This window comes from Melopsittacus undulatus, chromosome 10 (genome assembly GCF_012275295.1).
Source record: "Melopsittacus undulatus isolate bMelUnd1 chromosome 10, bMelUnd1.mat.Z, whole genome shotgun sequence".
In the NCBI taxonomy this organism is placed as follows: Eukaryota; Metazoa; Chordata; class Aves; order Psittaciformes; family Psittaculidae; genus Melopsittacus; species Melopsittacus undulatus.
Genome location: NC_047536.1, coordinates 11,107,768 through 11,128,003, shown reverse-complemented (window position 1 = coordinate 11,128,003; position 20,236 = coordinate 11,107,768). Strand labels below are relative to the sequence as shown.

At 39.1% G+C, this 20,236-nt stretch overlaps 1 protein-coding gene across 4 annotated transcripts in view; it reads right to left on the bottom strand.

Moving 5' to 3' along the window:
* EBF1 (EBF transcription factor 1) overlaps positions 1-20,236 on the bottom strand; it is a 274,295-nt gene that overhangs the window by 65,793 nt on the left and 188,266 nt on the right. For 2 of the 4 annotated variants that reach the window (XM_013128585.3, XM_031047356.2), the window contains exon 9: positions 5,086-5,219. In XM_013128585.3, the coding sequence (XP_012984039.1) occupies positions 5,086-5,219 (134 nt within the window). The remainder of the gene's footprint in view (positions 1-5,085; positions 5,220-20,236) is intronic. The other 2 variants (XM_005147314.4, XM_005147315.3) reach the window with 1 other exon arrangement.

The following is a 20,236-nucleotide window of genomic DNA, read 5'->3' as shown; positions in this document are numbered from 1 at the left end:
TGCTCAGGATGTATTTTATCCCTCTCTTTTCTAGAACTAAAACTTGGGAGACATACCAGAAGAATACACATGCCTTTTACTTTTGCTTTTTCTCCTTAGCATCCGGCACTGGCCACTGTCAGTGACATAGTGCTGAGCTAGGACCTTTGTTCTGGGTCAGCCTTCAGTTCTCATGCACACAAAAAAGAACTGGCTAACTCAGTTACATACCAGTAGTCCCCTATATTGCTGTCACATCAAGAAATTGTCTTTAACAGAAAATGTCCTCTTGCACATCAAAATGTGCCTTCAGAAGCTCACCTTTGGTCTTGAACTCTGATTCCCCAGTGCTGCCAGGATCTGTGCTGTGGAGCAGGACCAGCTCTCCCTGACTGCTTTGCAATTTGAATGACCCACTGGATACTACACAGGTCTGGGTACTCCATGTCGACCTATGTCAGATCTGCCCCCAACTTTGATAACTCCAGGATTATGGAATGTTTCCCTGTCTACATTGTCAGCCTGCAGCCTGACCTTGGCGATCTACTCCACCATGTTTTCTCCTCTCACACTGACATAGCCTGTACCTTATTCAAGGTAGTCTGTCTCATATTTGCATGTAAATCACCTGGAAGAGGTGAGCTATTAGCATCAAGGAATATTAAAAGCAAAGGCAACATTCCTGGAAGCCTCTGAGACCCAAACAGTTGGAGACTGATAGTCATGGGGAAGCATTATGATGTGTTCACCCTGTTGTTTTTATAGACAGCTGTCATTGCCACTGCCAGCCCAAGATGTTCTGACCTCAGGTGGGAACTTTTGGTGCATTAACAGCAATCAAAACAATTGTAGCAATGACATGCCGAGAACTTACAAATAGGAGCTGACATACATTTCTGACTGCATTTTAAAGATGTAAATCTTGAGCAAGGCATTAACCTATGATTTGGACACAAACTCACTGGTGAAAAAAATCCCAGATCCAATTTCCTCTTCCATTCCAGCGTTTGGCAAATTAAAACTTGGAGCTGGACATAGAACTAGTAACTGGACCCTTTCTTCCAAGGATTTTCAAGCACATTGGTCTGATACTTGGCAATTGCATTAGCTGTTTGATATAAACTTACATGCCAGTTGGGGCATGCTGTGGATTGCATTAAAACCTGAGTTAGAGATCTTCACAATGGAGGGAGGTGCATGTCCTTCAAAATCCAAAACACATTTGGTTTGAGTGCGTACAACAAGCCTCTTTCTGTGGTTTGCTAATATATTCTAGACATTCTTGTATGATACAGCATCATTTCACACTCCTCAGAGTGCCAGGTTACTTTCTTTTTTTAAAAGTGACATTTTATAAGGAGATGTCATTAATCTGAGTCACTAGTTTATTTTTGCTTGCTTGAGCTCTGGTTTGTGGTTAGGAAAACGGTGACAGTCATAAATTTAACTTGCACTCTGTGTGAAGAGGACCATTAGGACAAGAATGAAGAAATGAAGAAACCCACCAAGTGAAGGCAATGACAGTTTTCAGTGAGAACAGGACCCATACAGTACCTGTATTTTAAAACATGACCAATGACTTCACATGCCTCAATTCTGGGGATCCAGATGCTGCTTAATAAGCCTTGGGTTTCAAAAAGAGGGTGCCACTCATTTTTTAAAAATGAGTCAGACCTCCAAAATAAGAACGCAAAAACAGAGACTTCCAAAATCAATAATAAACATAAAAAGCAAAATAAAATACTGTGTTACAGCATTTGATTCAGCAGCATAAAATAAATAAAATAAACCCCAAAACCAACAAAACCCCACCAACCAAAAAAATCACCTTCTGGTTTTGTGCTGTACAAAGGTAAAAAAAAATGATGTTTCAGTGCTTCATCTTTTCTTAGTATAAAAGAAAAAGAAGTTGTTTCCAGCTGACTCTGTACAGCTGGAGGAATGTTCTTGGCAGGAAAATGTTTGAAGAAATAGTTCATTTTAAGCAAATATTGTGGAATATTTATAAGAAACTAATTTTGTCTTCACAATCATGTATTTGCCCTGAAACTTGACTCTTGGAGTTTCAGCCCCCCAATAAGTGAGACAACAGGGGATTTTTATCTTCATCTCCAATTTGGAACATTAGCAACAACGCACAGACACAGAACACTGGGTAAAAACCTTCAAGTAACAACTCTCTGTGTCCGTGGACTGGACAAACAGACAGGCAGAGTCTATCTGGCAAACAGACTATTTGCTGGGAGTGGCCTGTCCAGATTCAGCATGTGCACATGATATACCAATGACATTTGTTGGTCAGTTATGAAAGTCCCTTGAAAAAAAGGCATTAGATGGCCCATTTTCCTGTACTCTAAAAATATCGAGGGCTCTCAAAGTCATTTTTATAAAGTAATATGGGAGTTAAGGATTAATTGAACTTACTGGCTTAGGGTATCTGCATTTCTTCACAAAATTAATGTGACAAATTAAGTTTTTATTTAGTTCTCCCTGGCTGAGAAAGGTTGCAATTATGTTAGAGTGTTTACAGCTAAAATATATGTTTGAATAATAAATATGTGCTTCAGAAACCATTTTAAACCTCCTTTTTTAACACAGTCAACTCCATTTCAAGCATATAAATATTTCAATTACAAAACTTGAATACATGTAAAATAAATTAAAAATATATTATTTACATTTCAAATTATTTATAACATACGCTGCTTGACAGCAACAAATTCACCCTTAAAATTAATATTTCTTTTTGGCTTTAAACTTTGCTTCTGAACCACGGTAGGATTTATATTTATATTTTAAGTATCCCTGCATCTTGGGTACTTACATGGATTTCACTACAACAAAGTCTGAGTAATATAAAAACTTTATGATAATTATCTTCACAGCACCTTTCCAAAGCAGGTGACTAATCTTATTACTATGTCAGAGAAAGGGAATTGAACTTTAAGCAGATTATGTGATTTGCCCAAGGTCCCATGCAAAGCCTGTGGTAAAATGATGCTTAATTTAAATATTAGATTTCATCCCCCAAACCACCTGCAATTATAACTGAAAGTGAAGCTAGAAAAATCCATGTGAAAACACAGCAAGATTCGCTCTTTTTCTTTAGCTTTCCTGCAGCTTAGTTAAAATCATGTTTCATTTGGATCCATGAAACAACAGGATGAACTTGAAAATTCTTCTTGAATTCAATGACAAAATAACTTGGCCAGGTTTACTCAAAACTGGGCCTGACTGGCTACTCAAGATGAAGCTTCTTCAGGTTTGAAATGGTACTGAAATTCAGATCAGAGTTCAAGTCTGCACTCTACTAAAGTAAAACAGAAATATTCTTCCTGGGGACTGAAAATGCACTAACCATTTTTAGAAGTGGGAAGGTAAATGAAAGAACTTATTTTGTACTTCATAGGTGGCTAGTATGTGCAATCTGAATTATTTATAGATCACTATTATTTAGGGATCACTCAGACAGCTCATGCATTTCTGCACGTTTGTCTGCTTCTTTTAGAAAGATTTTTTTTCCCCCATAGGATTTTCTATTACTCTCATAGGTTATGAAACTGAGAAGCAATTCTATAAGTGAAAGACAGTGAAACAGCTCTCACTCAAAGTCAACTTGCAACTGTGAATGTTATAGCATTCACAACAGACGGGCTTGGGTTTGGACCCCCTCTAACGTTATTCATTTTATGACAAGGCCTTGCAACCACCAGCAAAATTTTGACCACCATTCACTCTCCTGAGATTAGAAATTGCCAATTAATGGCTTCCACTGATAAATAGAATAAAAATTATAATGAAAGATCCAAGTCTGCAGTACCAAAATCAGAGCATTTTCCTCCCAGCCTCTTCACTTTTCCCTGTTAAATGTCTGTAGCCATAATGGCTTTAATCATAACACACAAAATGCTTACACTGGACCCAGGGGGCACTTTCATGATCACATAAGGGCTTCAGAATAGGGCTTGTTTAATACATCTCCTTTTCTGGAATGCCCTTTCATCCACACTTGTCCTCAAGTGGAAGGATGAGAAAGGGAGAGGGAGAAAGAGAAGGAGGGGGCAGAAAGAGCCCACGAAGGACATTAGAGAATACTCTTCATATGGAAAAAATGCTGCCATATGTGCAATGGAATCAGTAGGGTGAATGTGCTGGATATGAATTAATCTAGACTGTTGAATTAATATTTACAGTATATAATGTAAAGCATCAGATGATCCTTACATAAGGTAAGCATTGTACAGCTACTTCAGAGATACTATTTTGTCTGTTAGTGTGAGTATTGAAATAATGAAAATAACAATTTCTTATAAAACCTCAAAAATACTTTTGGAAAGCCATAAATGTAAAACATGAACCTTTCCTTGGAGCTGCCTTCCTGTGCCAGCGAAGCCAGTGGGAACTCTGCCCTGACTTCTATAGCCCTGCACACTGGAAGTGGCTGTTCAGGCACTGCTTTCTACAGGCTTTTGGGGAATATCAAACTCCACATTTATTTATGTGTCCGGAGAAGAGAGGATTTAAGAAACTGGGAGGAAAGGGTACAGCAAAAAATGGATAAGAAACAAAAAAGGGGATACTGTGAAACTACAGAGAACCCCAGTAGGTATAATGAATCTGTACTTTCCACTGTGGATACAACACTGTGTATTCGCTTACTATTATGAAAATGATGCCTACACGAAGCACCTGCACTTTAAGGATATGCTATTCATAAGCACTGAATTTCTGCAATCTCCACCTCATTGAGGTGCAGCTACAAGCAGCCAGTTTCCCTGGAAAGCAGGATCACCTAAACGTTTGTTTCCTGTGGGCCCTTAGCTATTGTGCTAAATGCAGAATTATTCACACAGGCATTTATCCTTCCCTTTTCTTGGAATAAAAGACACTGAGCTAAATTCAGGGGCAGCGAGCAGAGATGCAAATCCCTGGCTTATAATGGATTTCTGCCACAGGTAAATTTGACTAATTATTTTCATAAAACTGAATGAGGAAAGGATTCACATCTCAACATTTGCTGCTGATTTAGCATGTGGCATAAAAAAAGGACAGGCTAGCTGTAAGCTAGACAAAGCTATTAGACATTACCGTTCAGACAACACCTACCTCACTCCAAACCAGCATGGTGCCGAATATGACCTGTAACCCATCAAAGAAATTGTCTCCTATGATGATGACAGTGGCACCTCCTGTAGTCCATCCTTCACTTGGACTGATGGCTTTGATACATGGTGTAGCTGCTTTTCAACACACATGAAAAAGAGAAGTATTCTGCTGTTAGAACCAGATTTTAATGACAGAAGACTCAAGAAAAAATAAAATAAAAGGAGCTTTCATTTTCCCCCCTTACTAACACAAAGATTTCAGCAATCACGTTCTTTCTAGTACACATGCATGACCTCAAACTGTATCTTTGGAAGCATTTTCTCTCAATTAATTTCTGTTTGTTTTTGTTATCTGCATTGAAAAAATTAACTTTTTTAAAGCCTACATTTACAAAAAAAAAAAAAATGAAATCACAGCATGATGGGCAGAAACCAACTGGAAATCAGGACAAATCCCTATTTTTATTCTGCGTGAAAAGTGCAATTCCTGAGTTAAAACAGTTTTCAGTGAGCTTGCTTTATTATCCATCATAACCTAAATTCATCATTCAAATCCCATAAATATTATGGAAAATATTGACTAAATAAATATGTGTGTAACCCTCAGGAATTCTTTAAGTGTTCTGCAATCAGATCCAGGTTGTTTTAGTATTAAACCACCCTGCTCTGCTTAATGCTTTGGCTACTACAAAAAAACAACCCCAAACCAAATCCCACAACCTTGCCATTGAGGCATTCAAATTATGTTGCATCAACCAGACAACTAAGAAGCAGGTGCCATGATCACAGAGTCTGTACCCACTTTTACTAGTCACTTTCTTGATACTACATGTACTAAACGCTTCCCAAGAGGATGTTGAAAACTCAAGACCTGCTCCAAGTAGTAAGCTCAAATCTTGGTGTAAGATCTTCTGGTATAAGACTATCTAAGCAGAAGCACTCTTGACTTCATATATTGGTGGGATAGGGCAATATAAACATCCACATACTGATTGTCCTCCTCTGCAGTACTGGAGTACATCAGAATTTAACTGTAGTGAAGCAATGGGAATAACATTACTGTAAAGATAAACTGACCAAGACAAAAACCCCTCCATAACCCTCAGCTGTAGAGTTTTAGGGTGGTCATACAGATCAATGTAAAGAAGCAACTCCATCCCAAATGCCACCAAGTTCTCCATGCTAATACAGTATGAGGTATAAATAAGGATCTACCAGGAGGAGAGGGGTGTGAAAGCCACCTACATTAACATCATCCAGGACAACACCCTTGCACCTGTGAATTAGTTAATGATATCCCTGCCCTATATTCTTCTAATTGTAAATTAATTTACTTTTAACAGTAAATTAATTCACTCACAGAAGCCTACTTTAAAATGCTCCAGATATAAAGTGCTAAAGAGACCCTGTGAGTGTATGTGACCTTATGGTGGGTTGGAGCCAACTGGAAGAGTAGTGAGGCTGGTGAGAAGCTCCTTCCTCCCAGCCTTTGGGCAGGGTGGGTGTGGAGCTGGGAAGCTGGAAAGACCTGGAAAGGGAGCTGTTGAGTCACCCTTAGCAGTGAGTGTTTCTGTGGGCACTGCTACAGACTCTCACTACCAATGATGGAAGGCATGCATGAGGAGCAAACACACCCTGTCCCTACCTACAAAAGGTTGTAAGTGTCAGGCACAAACTTTTCCACTACTTAAGCTGATGGGGATGCCAGCCCCAGTGAAAAACACAAACACATACAGGCAGAAAAAAAAATCATTACCCTACTCCAAACTTGGCAGAGCACAGCCAGTAACTTTTACATGAGCTAACAAAAGAAACATCCTAACATTACCATCATGAAAATGTAGCGCACACACAGAAGTAACTTCAATATGTTTAGTTTGGATTCAAGTTACTTGTATAAAACTGTGCATAAAAACCATTGCAAAGTCCAAAACCAAATGCCTTCCTTTCAGGCGAGCCCATGGCAAGGGATTTACAGTGAAAGCAGCTTTTCAAAATGCCATCCAGCCATTTCACAGAATCGAGCTTTTTCATAAATAAAAATTAAAATCACTTCCAAATTACATCCTTTCCAATATTTCCAGTTGATTGTAGACACCCCCCGTCCCCCCCAATAAAACCTGAAGATAATCATTTTCCCATGTGTCAGAGAATGAGCTACTTTTCTCAAAGACTACAAGCAACTTTTTTTTTTTTTTTCTAAATACCAGTGAATAAAAACTGTTTGAGACTGTAAGCCATTAACAGAAAACATATGCAGGTTTCACCGAAAGGGTTGTCAAGCATTGGAACAGGCTGCCCAGGGAAGCGGTTGAGTCACCATCCCTGGGGATATTTAAAAGACATGTAGATGTGGCACTCAGGGACATGGTTTAGTGGTGGGTTTGGCAGTGCTGGGTTAATGGTTGGACTTGATCTTAAAGTTCTCTTCCAACCTAAGTGATTCTATGACTCTATGATTCAAAATTATAAATTCAATTAACTTCAACAATGAATGGAAGACACTGTTCTGCAGTTACAGGTCTCCAGTAAAGAGTAAGCTATTATCTCCTATTATGATGTTCTTTGCAGTTACCTACATTGCACTCAGAGGCACAAGGTGTTGCACTGTCTGTGCTGCTTCACATGTTTTATACATGTGTGTGCTTAGTATCAAATAATGCCAAGTCCCATGGCAGCCAGGGGGACTTTGAGCAGAAACTCAGGTCCTTCTGCTGAACTGTGGCTGTTCACTGGGACACTCTTTTCCACAAAACTGATGTAACCACCCACATGTGTAATGTTATACATTAATTTTGTTAGTTAAATATGTAGCTATTGTGCTGAATCAATGCCTCACCAAAACTCCTGACTTACCTGAGGCCAAAAAGCCAGAACTTGGTAGCTTAATAAGCAGTGCAGGTTGGTATTCTTTCCAGGCACTAACTGAGAAGCAGCATAAGTGCTGTGCATTCCCAAAAGACTTCAGGGCATTATTTTTCCTTGTAAACAGCCGCAAAGACCAGTGCAACCTCCCAACTTTCCTCACATAACTTCTCATATCTTAAAATGCAAGTGTCTGTAAAGACCAGAAGGGCTGCATGGAAGTGCTGCCCCACAAGGGAGGCTACACTTAAGGCTGCATCCCAAAGAAGCCCAAAGAGACGTGCTGAGGGAGGCATCCAGACTGCTACCTGTTTTTGAAGGCACAAAACATGTTTATATAATGACATATTTGCAACTGCCAGTGTCATTTGGGACTTTGGTCTTACTAAAACTTTGCCCTTCCCAGGCCCTTTCGTTGGAGCACAAGGAAGAAGCATGGAAGAATTGGGTCCCATTTGCCAACATCACCACAGGTAACACTTGGAGGAGAGCAAGGCAATGACCTCAGCTCTATTTATGCCCCTGGTACAAATGTCTGGCCAGCTCAGGCCCTCTGCTCTTCATACTTCTTCCGTTAATCATTTGGCAAGTTTCAAAGTGCTGTCTGGAAGGTGTTTACTTCTGTGCAACCCTAGAAAAACAGAGCTAGGCAGAATAACCTTTTCACTGAAGACCTTGATTTTTCTACATTTTGTTTTGGTCACAAGAGAAACAAAAATACACCGTATTTTTCTGCAGAATGCAAAGTTCCAGAATCTTTATCTGGAATTAACTATAACATTAATATTTCCAAGAAAAACAAAATATTTTGTTTGGAAATATTTTCATTGCACATGCTCTTCTGTAACACCAGAGCATCATTTCTAAAATGGTGTTTTCAAAACAAATAGAAAAAAAGGTTACATAAAATGTAAGTTTTTCTGTAGAAAAAGAGATTTTAGCTGAAGTATGAATCTTCACTGATAAAAAAATGCAGTGAAGGACTCTAGACCAGTTGCAATAAAGGCAATGAAGTGTACATGATTGATAACATGAACAGACTTTAAGTCCACAGAAGAATTACGATAAGAAAAAATAATAATTACACCCTCTTATGTGTACAAATATTTTTTGTTAATGAACTGCTGGCAGCCAACTACAACCAGAACCAAAATGGTTTGATAGCCTAATGATCAGCTAAGATTTTAAGACTCTTTGGCACAAGGGTATTATATTTGCTGCATGTTTTGAGAGCAGTCATTGGACTGAGGGAAAACTAAATATTACCCCTAGAACTGCAGGCATGGACCTTGCAGCTCCTTGCTGAAGGTGATGTGGCTACATCCTCCACCTGCTGAAATGGCCTAATGGTTATGAGTTGTAATGAGCTGTTCTCCTTCTTTGCATAATATCAAGGCAAATCAGTGTTAGCATCTGACATGTTTCATTGCTCTGTTCCTGTGGTTTGAGTTAACAGATATAGATGTTAGAGAGAAGCACTGCAACCCCAAATTTATCAAAGCCAATGGGAATTTTGCCTTCAAAGCTACAGTCTCTATCAATAAATTTTAAGGATTTATGAGCAAAACCATTAATGACTTTCAAGGGAAACAATGTTCTTTGAAATCTTCATCTTTCCTCAGGATACACGTTAAAATCTAATTGCCCTCAATACAAAGGATGGTAGGTACAAACTTCAGCACATGGGTAGCAAAAAGGTAAAGTTTTGGGTTGTGTGCTGTGAGTGCCAGTGTGTTGCTGTGTTCCCGTGCTCCCCTAGCTACTGATATATAGGGGATTTTTCTTCCTTCAAACTGTGACAATAAAATGATTACCCCGCCACAGTTTAGCATAATGGTTCAGAAATGCTCGTGGCATATTGCAGAGTTAAAGTGGAAATTATTAGGTAGCTCTTCTTTGTTATAATAATGATCACTCCACAAATAAAAGCTCTTCTCCCAAAGGTACTGCAAGGCACAAAATGCTAATTCTGAAGATTATGTGTGCGCTTTTATTAAATATTACTATGCCCTGTCTGTTTGAGGGCTTCAGTGCTCTGATTGTTTTATGAGTGCCATGTTAATGTCAGCCCCATCTTGCTAGCAGCAGGCACACATTTTAGCTTTTAGAGTTGATCAAAGGCCACGTGCTGAGGGAATTGCTGAGAAAACATGGACAAGCGATAAAAATCTAACAGATTAATTGGTTTAAATTTCATTTCAGGGCGTTGAACTTTAGCTCAGGACACTAGTACTACACAACCAGTCAGGGCATAATTACCACATTTCCAATATGCCTCTGAACAATGCTTGGAAGGGAGAATAACAGCAGTACTAATAATACTAATAACAATAATAATAATAAAACAACAGCAAATATCTCCTCATAGCTACTTGTACATGTTTAACACCTAACTCTGTGTACAGGCAATTGCACTAGGAAATCCCTCTCCCCAACATCATCATCCATCTGCCTCCTGAGCATTTCTATTTGCCTCAAATAGCACCTGAAGACATCAGAAACAGCAGATGCCCTCGGGAGCATCAAACATACGAATTTACAGAATCAATGAGCTACTGATTCAAGTCCCTCACAAACACACACTAGACATCTCATATTCTTAATTAGGGACCTGCATTTATAAACAGAGATAGCATTTTATCCTCCAACAAAAATGATCTATTCCACTGACAGAAAACAGAGGCCAGAGGAAAAAAACATATTTACAAGAAAGTTTATGGGTGGCCTTGGCATAAGGGTTAATTGAGCTTAGAGGTAAATGTTCACTGAGGTGAATTAGTGGGATGCACAGCTATCAGCAGGGCTCTGGGACTGCTCTTATTTAGCTTCTGAAATGTATTTGCTCTATGATTAATATCCAGTTTGTGCTGGTTACTGTAAGAATGACCTAGCCTGCAGTTTTTATCATGAAGTGTGGTTTCATCCTCCATTATTCCATAGATGAGGCTCAGACAACAGTTGCTGCATCACAACAGGAGTTTAAATTATGGGGTACATGCTTTTATTTTTCTTCTCTTTAAGAGTATTGTGACAAGCATGGATTGTCGCATAAAGGCAGTTAAAACTGGAAGCTCAGAGGAGCAGGGGATTTATGTCTCATCTTAGAGGAGGTACTGAAAATATCTAGAATTTAATTTCATTTTCCTTTTTTTTCTTGGGCAAAACCTAATTCCAGGCTAAATATATAAATGAGCCACAGATTAACCCACAGCTTATGGGGCTGATCTTGCAACCTGTTAAATGCTTTCACCAACCTACCAATTTCCAGAATATCAAGACAAATCAGTGTTAAGCACTCAAAACCATGACTTATTGAAGATGTGATTCAACAAACCACTTAAGTAAGTGCTTAAAAACCCAGCTGAAGAAGTTGCAGAAGGAACTAGATTTTTAAAGATATTTGGGCAGGGCGGTGCACAAAGCTGCCAAGAGCTATTTGGTGTATATGGAATTGGGGATTCCCATTCCAAAAATACACTTTGGTTACATGTAGACCACCCTGTGCAGTGCTGAGCTTTCAACCTGACACAAGAACCGGCAGCGCAAAACCGACATACTAATGTTGATATGCCAGTTTCAGGAACTGGGCTGCTATATCTGCTCAGTGTAGAGAGTCAAATGTAGCAGCAACTCAATGCTAACTCTAGGATTTCTACAGCATTTTTATATCATCTGGTGTAGGTCTTCTCTCAGGTACCTCATAGCTATTGAAATCACAGAGTTTATGACTCTGAAGAAGACAGTGCCCAGGAATTGCCTGAGCCTAAATTCCTCTCCCACAGAACTCTGGAGCCAAAGGTGTGCAGCACTTACTCGTATGCTCAAGGCGTTTTTGATCATCATTTTAAGTTTGGCAAAGTATGCTTCTCCTTAAAGGGTGAGAAAAATATTGTTTCTTCCCTTCTTGAGTTACAGATTTAGAGGTGTTATACAGGGAGGAAGGGTTATTTCATTCATTATTTGTTCCATATTAAGCACCTTAAAAGATTGATTTTTGTTATGGAGGAGAGTGGATTTTTTTCAGAACTGAAAAATTTTAATTTTTCCCAAATTTGCCAGTTTGAGTGAATAAACCAAATATCCAAGGTTTGTGGGTTTTTTTTCCCTAAAATAATATTCTCATTCCCAAGAAGCAGCAGTTGTTATCATCGGCTCACCTACTTCGAGCATGCTGAAAGGGTGAACCCATGCAATGACACCATTCTCAGTCTAGTGTTTGGAAGCATTGCTGGAGCCTTATTCAGCACAAGCAACTGAAAGCAACTGAAGTTTCTGAAACCAGCCTGGATGGGAAAAGTCCACAAGACCAGCTCAAAGAGTTAGTCATAGACACTTCAGGGAAGGGAATGTGGCAGACTTTTTACACATTGTACTGGAGCATTAAATCTTCACTCTTAAGCTAAACAATGCGTTTGCTGTTTATCTTAGTAAAGTGATGATCTTCCTGCTTTCCTTTTTCATATCACAGCCTGCACTCTCTCCTATTCTCTCCTGACAATAAGCAGCTGCTGTGCAGGAAACAGGGTAACAGAGGTTTCCCTCTCGAGGAGATAACTCATGCAGTTTTATGCAACACAGGCATGAGGATGTGATGCCTCGCTCCCCCTTCCCAGCTCTCTCCTTTACAGCATCTTGATATTTGGGACTTACCATTTGTGAGCTTTAAATATTACAACACCCCTCCAAAAACGGCAACCTCCTCCTGGGTTCTTCATGACATCTGCACTGGGTGAAATCATTGAACCAAAAATATACACACCATGCAATCCCTCCAGGCTGGGGGAAGGGAGGGAAGGTTGTCTTTGTTTCTGTGTTCAAGTAGTGAAATTAAAGGTATTGGCTGTGGTTTTCTGCCTAACATTTTAGATGCTCAGTTCCCATTCATGGAAATTGAAAATGCAAATTATTTGGGATAATATTACACTTAGAATTAATACTTAATCCAGTGTTTCTGTTTTAGCCTTGCTGATGTCTCAGCTAGCAAACTTATGTTTCATGGAGTCCTCTGTATTTCTCTTCCCTTAATGATTTCCAAAGCTCTCAGTTGTTGATCACTGTCTGAAAAATGATTGCATGGAAAAAGAAGGCAATCCAGGATAATGAGAAATGTGTTACCAAAAAATAATAATAATCTGCTGTGTATTTTACTTAAAATTTCCATAAAACCAATAATTCAATTACCTGTGTATGACTGCAAGAAATGCATTTTCACTCATTCCTTTAAACCCTTTCATATCACAGAAGAAGTTGTAGGGGTTTTTGGCTTGTTTGCTTTTTTCCTTTAGGAGGCACCTTCTGCTTTCCAAAAATTAATAAACCAGTAAGAGCCCTCAGCATCTCACTGCAAGCAGTAAAAGCTGACCTCCAAAAGAAATCTCTGTCATGTTCATTTGGCAAATAATAAATTACTTAGGAAAAATGCAATGTTGCAAAAACACTTAAAAATTGGTTTATTTCACTATATTAGGTCAGCCAAAACAAGAATATATATATAATATATATATTATTATTATTGAAAAAATATATACATACTTTGTATATATTTTTATTATTTTTTCAAGAAGTCTAACAATTTTAGTGTGATTTTTTCTACATATGTTCTGGTATTTTATTTCAAGGAAATTTATAGCAGGTTTTAAGCTATAATTTTTACATTCATTATTTCTGCCCCAAGTTGGAAGATTTTCATTTTGAGTCAGCCCTAAAGAAACTGTTGTGGGTGCCTCGGCCAAACATAGCACTCTGCCTAAACCGATGCTCAGCACTAAAACTTTGCTCCAGCACTGATGCAACCTCTGTTATCTCAAAGCAGCTTGGTTGCACATAGGATATATGCATATTGGGTCAGGAGGAGAAACAGCACATCGAAGAATATCACAATAAGGTGGCAGTGCTTCCAACTCCCCATATTGGCAGTGCTTCCAGCTCCACAACTGGGGACAAGTTTGCTTGGACCCAAGCACCATATCAGTGACTGTTGCAGCATGCCCTCCTCCCTCGGTGATACACAGGCAAATTTTGACCCCGAGAAAGATAACTGCTTTACTTTGGGCCCCTAGATTATTGCACCTCAATCTCTTCACTCCTCCCTCCACCGCATGGGGTCACTTGCAAAGGCATAGGAAAAGTGTTCCTGAAAGATGGGAAGCCAAAGGCAGTGGCATGCAGGGGACTAGGGTGTGATTATACACATGGGATAGAACTGGTTTATCTGAATGTGGGTTTTAAGTTTTTTTAGTAAAACAAAAAAATCTTATATGCCTCCCACATTTCAATTTCAATGGCCTCCTACTGATTTAACTTCCGCTGATGAAGTTACAGAGTCCAGCTAAGCTAATATGACTATTTTAAAAACAATAAGCATGTCCAGAAAGGAGACTGCATCTGTTAAAGTCCACTAAAGTTTAAAAATACTCACACTGATGCAACTTCTGTGTGAGGATGAAGACAACCTTGCAAATGGAAGGCCAAAATGTGTAATATAAATCAACCCTAAAAATCTGTCAAAACAAACATCTCTGCCTAGCTTGCATACCCCAAAAGCTACTTAGTTTAACTGACTGGTCCTTCAGTGCTGCTAACTGAGATTCTGAATCAGTAAAGCATTTCATAGATGGAACAAGTCATTTGCTTAATGTTAACACTGTGGTTTACTGTTTTGCTGAATCCCAACCTATCAGAAGGGCAGTGGGTCCTCTTTCTAAATTCATGCTTTGTTTCACTGTCACCCTGGTCTCATTTTCTATCTTTTCCATCAGTGCCTTAAAACTGTAAATCTCTCACAGCAATTCTCTCTAGAATCAGAGCATAAGATTGGATAAAAGCTCTAAAGCACAGCATCCCATCCCTGCAAGGTGTGAAAAGCTGAACACCTGGAGCACGAGAGCAGTCAGTCCTCTTGTTCAGATGTACACTGGTATTTTATAGCCAAACTGGCCAGGTTTGGTCAATGATATATATATAAATACTGTATCTAAATAGTACAATATCTATGCACCTACTTCAAACTCAATCTAAATTCTCACTCCCCCAAACTAAACATCAGTATCACTTACAGTTTTATGTAATCTTTCACTATCACAAAGAAAAAAACCAGAACTCTATTTCTCCGGAATCAGTTAAAACCTCCACTATATATATGTATATATATTATATAGCGCAACAATCAGAAGTTCACCTGATATGGATTCTACAGCAAACAATTTATTTCATCCTTATAAAAGCAAGAGCCCTAACGAAAATTAATTTTTAGCTGCAGTCTCTCTGTTCAGCAGAATTCAGAAAGTCTGCCCACAACAGAGAGCTCCTAGTAACCATCTTTCAGAAGCAGAACAACCAGTGTGGAAACACAAAGCAGTTGTGGCAGGGACAGGGAGTGACTGTAATCCAGTTTCTTCAAGGGAAATTCAAGTACCCTAAGAGTTCTTATTCCTCATCTGATTTCTTTCACAAATCACAAACTGCTCTCTAATGCAATTTTCTGGAGTCTGAGAATCATAAAGTCAAATACGAACAAGTCTAGTGGAAAATCTGTGACGCTAATCTTGGCCTCCGTTGTATTTTTAACAGGCACTGAATTTGTGCGCCGGATTATCCAGATGGCCATACAGGAATCATCCTGATAGGATTAAACCTTTGTGCTGAACTCTGCTCCATCTGTTCTCGGAGGTTTGCCTATTGCTATTGGAATACGAATGTTCAGCCTGTGTCTAGCACCATGACTAAAAGTGCTGTTTACCACACACACACACACATGTATATGGGCACACACATATCCTGGAGTACTTGATTAGTAATGTGAGATGAAGTTAGCCTGACATTTGCCACTATAGGAACATATTGGTTTTATTATTCATTTGAAGAACAAAGTATGCAATATCTAAATTCAAACAAAAAAGCTTTTTTGTTGTTGTTCTGGGACTTGTTCAATTCATTAAACCATAATACTGCCATAAATTTATAGATGAAGGCATGACTAAACATAGAGCAGCAAGGCTCTTCATCTTTGAAATCTATTAGTGTACCAGAATGTATGACACAATCGCACTTTGAAGATACCATAGTTAAATATTTCACATCAAAACCAGACAACAACAAAACACATGCGTGCACAGTGTTAGTAGCTGTTATTTGCAGCAAGATCTAGTCACAGGCCAAGAACAAAAAAGTAATAATCAGTCCTAGTAAAAGAAAGGCTTATTCCCATTAATGTTGCTTTCTGCTCTTATTGCCTATTAATGACAGTCTTCTGCATTCATTGTTGCAGCCTGCCAGATGCAGCAAAGATCCATATTCATCATGTGCAAAAACTGTGCTCAGGCTGTCTCCATGACAGGTTACACAGAGCTGCCAACAGAGACACCAAGGTCCAATGGATGGCCTCAGGTTTCCAGGACCTGGGCCAAGGGAAAGGGTAGGGAATCTGGCTCTTTGGTAAGAAAAGCATCCCAGTGATCAAAAGCTTTACCTAAATTGCTGTCCTGGACAGAAGTACACTACAAACTTATGACTACCTCAGATGAGGAGGGTGGATAAGAAAAATTAAAAAAACAATGCTGCTGCTGCTATTATTATTATTATCATTATCATTATTGCTGCTGTAGAGGTTTGATTCAGGAATGCAACATAACACTCAGCCCATGTTTGTGATGGCAGTGGGACAGCAATGGAGGCGACGTAACTTGAATTGCATTTCAAGCCACAGCCCTGATTGCGTTGCAAAGACTGAGACCCCCTTGTCTCTCCTGTGCAGTGTCTTTCAGACTGTTTCTTCCTCTGTTCTTTGTGCTGCTCTGAATGCAGGGTCAAGCACCCCCTCCCAGCCATTTAGGCTTTACTTGAAAAAACACAAGCATAAAAATATATTTATAGTTCATAGTATCTGTCCAGCAATGACACCACATAAAACCAGCACGCTGAAAATCTGAGGAGTGAATACTTTGGACTCAAGCCTACAAAAGCTTAGAGAAGTTGTTCTTTCAATGTGTCTGATAAAGTCATGCTATGTTTTTATTTATTTATTTAGGGCCATATTCAGACCACCTACCTAAGGCATTGCAGCACTTAAGAAGTCAGACTCCAGCTCTGACTGAGTCAGTCTGCCTAAATTAGGATCCTCTTTCTGCTATACAATGAGCAGTGATGGGCAGACACCTCTGGAAGCCTGGAGGCCTGGGAGTTCCACACTGGCTCCCAAAAGTACCAAGGGAACTCAGCAAAATGATACCATAGGTAGAAAGTGCCAGAAGCAACCCCATGAAAACTATTTGGCAGCTGATACTGAACAGGCACCTGACTCTGGGTTTTCCAGCAGGCACCTCTGCTCAGGCTCAGGGCTGAATAAGGAGGCAACACAATCCCAGGAAAGGGATAATTTTCCCCAAAGGGCCCCTAATCAGAGTTGCTTTACCCTTCAGTGCCTCAAAGAGCCAAACTGGTCAGAAATACTGCTTCCCCCTCTTCAGCTCCTCAAAAAGCTCAGGAAGTTGGGCAATGCTCTCACCTGAATGTACTGCGGCAAAGCACTGTGACCTCAAACCCCAACCCACAAACTAAAGCTGCAGCTGGAAAGACGAGCAGCATTGCGGTCAGGGCTGCAATTTACCTCCAAGTGCTGGCCTTCCCGCTCAGTATGGATAAGGTAACACCAAACCTATGAATTCCATATGCAAGCCAGGTTTTCAGTGAACAGCAACGCGAGCTGTCTGTTCAGCCTCCAACAGCAGGGGAGATCTAGCACGTCTGCTGGCATTTCACAATCCAAAAGGGACCTCTGCGGGAAACACACTTTGCTTTTTCACGGGATAGATACAGAACCTCTGAGAGAGTTGCTACAAAACCATAATGATATGGTATTAACCAAACATAATTAATTTTGAATTTCCTTATACTCCCGTTGCTAGCAGACACTTTAGCAGTAGTACAGTAAAAAGCACACAGGCTCCTGCAACACTTGGGACCAGAGTTTTGGAAGAGTCCAGCTATCCAGTGGTTCCAGTATGCATCTAATGGAATTTTCAAAGTACCTGCAGACAGGCATTGAAATTCTGTAGCTGGAGTTTTAAGGATCCCACTAAATACCTGTGCCTGCAGCTTTAGGCACCTTGGTAGCTTCAATGGTTTGGCTTTAGGTCCAAGAATTGCTGAAAAGATTGCTTTGGGTACCTATGCTTTGACTCACAAAAATGTATCAGAAGTTCAAAAACTCCTAAATATCCACTTCATGAGGGACAGTATCTTGTTAAGCACCTCACAGTGTACCTTAATTTGCATATCTGAATATCTGAATTACTCTTGAGAAAGAAATCTGAACTGCTAAATTTCAGACAAGTTTTTCATAAATCCTTGATCTTTTTAACAAACTTCCTAACCCTATTCATTTTGCTCAATGAGGTCATAAACCAGCAGTGCTTATATTACAGTCACTTTCACACTAAAGATTTGGTTTGTCACTAAGAGAACTATAAATTCCTGGAATGAAGGTGGGAAGCAGAAAGCACTAATTGTGACACACAAAGCTTTCTGGTTATGCTCAGCAAACAGTTTGGGTTGAGATTTTAAAAAACACTTTATGAAGCTGAAGTACAGTCCTAATGAAAGTACACTTTTTGCAATGCCATGCACTCCTGAAAATCTAGTATTCTGGATTTGAGCCAAACACAAAGCTTGCTCCCATTCCAGTATTAATTATTAGTAGTTTATTTTTATTCTTTACCACTAACATTAATAATTTTCAGATGACAACACAGATTAGAATAACCACTCCAAACATCCCACTCTGGTAGCTCCATTTTCTGCATCAGTTTCCAGGTTTATGCTTTTAACTTATTTCCTCAGACATGGAGAATCTTTGTCAAATACTTATTTTGTTGGGGAAACCCTTGGCACAATGGATAGCAAGAGAGAGACTTAAATGCTTACACTGGTCTTCTCTCAGTTCAGTGAGAGGATGTGTAGCCTGATATGAAAAGAATCACAAGTTCATTATCTGTGAATTTTTCTAACCAGAATACTTTAAATTCCAATTTGGTGTAAAATTGCCATCTAAGCATTTAATCCTGAGATTGTTAGCACTCAGCTGATGCACAGCTTTAGACATAAGTTCCACAAGAACACAGACCTATCACAATCACCAATTGCTTTGGGGTATTTAAATACTGAGATGCCTAACATGAAACATTTGGAGGTATCCAGATACCTGCAAATTGCTGTGAACACCATTCCTTGCTAATCATGACTTTGTACAACATCCAGATAAGTTCTCAAAAAAAATCACTAGCTTTTAGCTTCCATTTACAACCTACAATTCGCAAAAACATTTTCCTTTGTGCTCTGCCCAAATCAGCAGGGGACTGAAGTGAAAATACATCTTTTCTCAACATAATGATAATAAAGGTATCCTATAATAAAAAAAAAAACTAAATTAGAGGAGTTTGTTCAGAAATAATATTAGTCACATTAAGATAATAAAATGTTTTATCATCTGCTGGTGTGTGCATTTTGGAAGGTTGAAAAAATGTCTGGCAAAACTTCACTGCCATACTGTGCAGTATCTCTCAAATATTTCTGTAATCCTAATGTCATTCTTCTCCCCTATGATGCCATTGTCTTAGTGACATGGTGGCCAGCAAAGCAAATTGAAATGTAATGAACGCTCATTATCTATGAATATTCATTGCCTATTTGAGTGCTACTGAATGTTCTCCTGTACTGGTAGCTGTTAAGTTTCTGCCAAACAGAATAGCAAAGATTTTTCTACTCGCATAACTACTCCAGTTCCTCTGAGGTATGGAGGGAAACCTCAACCATTCGGAAAGTGATTGGTCTAACTCTCCAAAAGAGTCAACTCTCATGGTGGCTGGAGAATTTCCATTAGAACTTTTCTTCTTTATCTGTCTGCCATAACAAAACAGGGTGGGTTTTTTCACTCAAATCTGTATCAAATTTTAATGACAGTTTTCCTCATGCTTTCTTCTTTTTGTAGTTTTCCGAGCATAGTTCTGAAAGCTCCTCTGAGAAATTCACAAAATGTGCTCTATCTTCATCCAGACAGTATTTTTTCCATGAATTCATGACATCCTTTTAACAATAGAGAGTAACAACATATCACAGCTTGACATCATTTAGATATTCTGGGGGAAGGGCTGTTTTATTTGTTATTTGTTTGAAAAACTTAAAGAGCAGCTGCTCATGGGTACAAAGTGTCCCACTTTATCTTTTTAAAACCAAGGCATCTCCTGCTTCCATTGTAGCATTTTTTCCTTTTTCAATTGGACCTGACACTACAT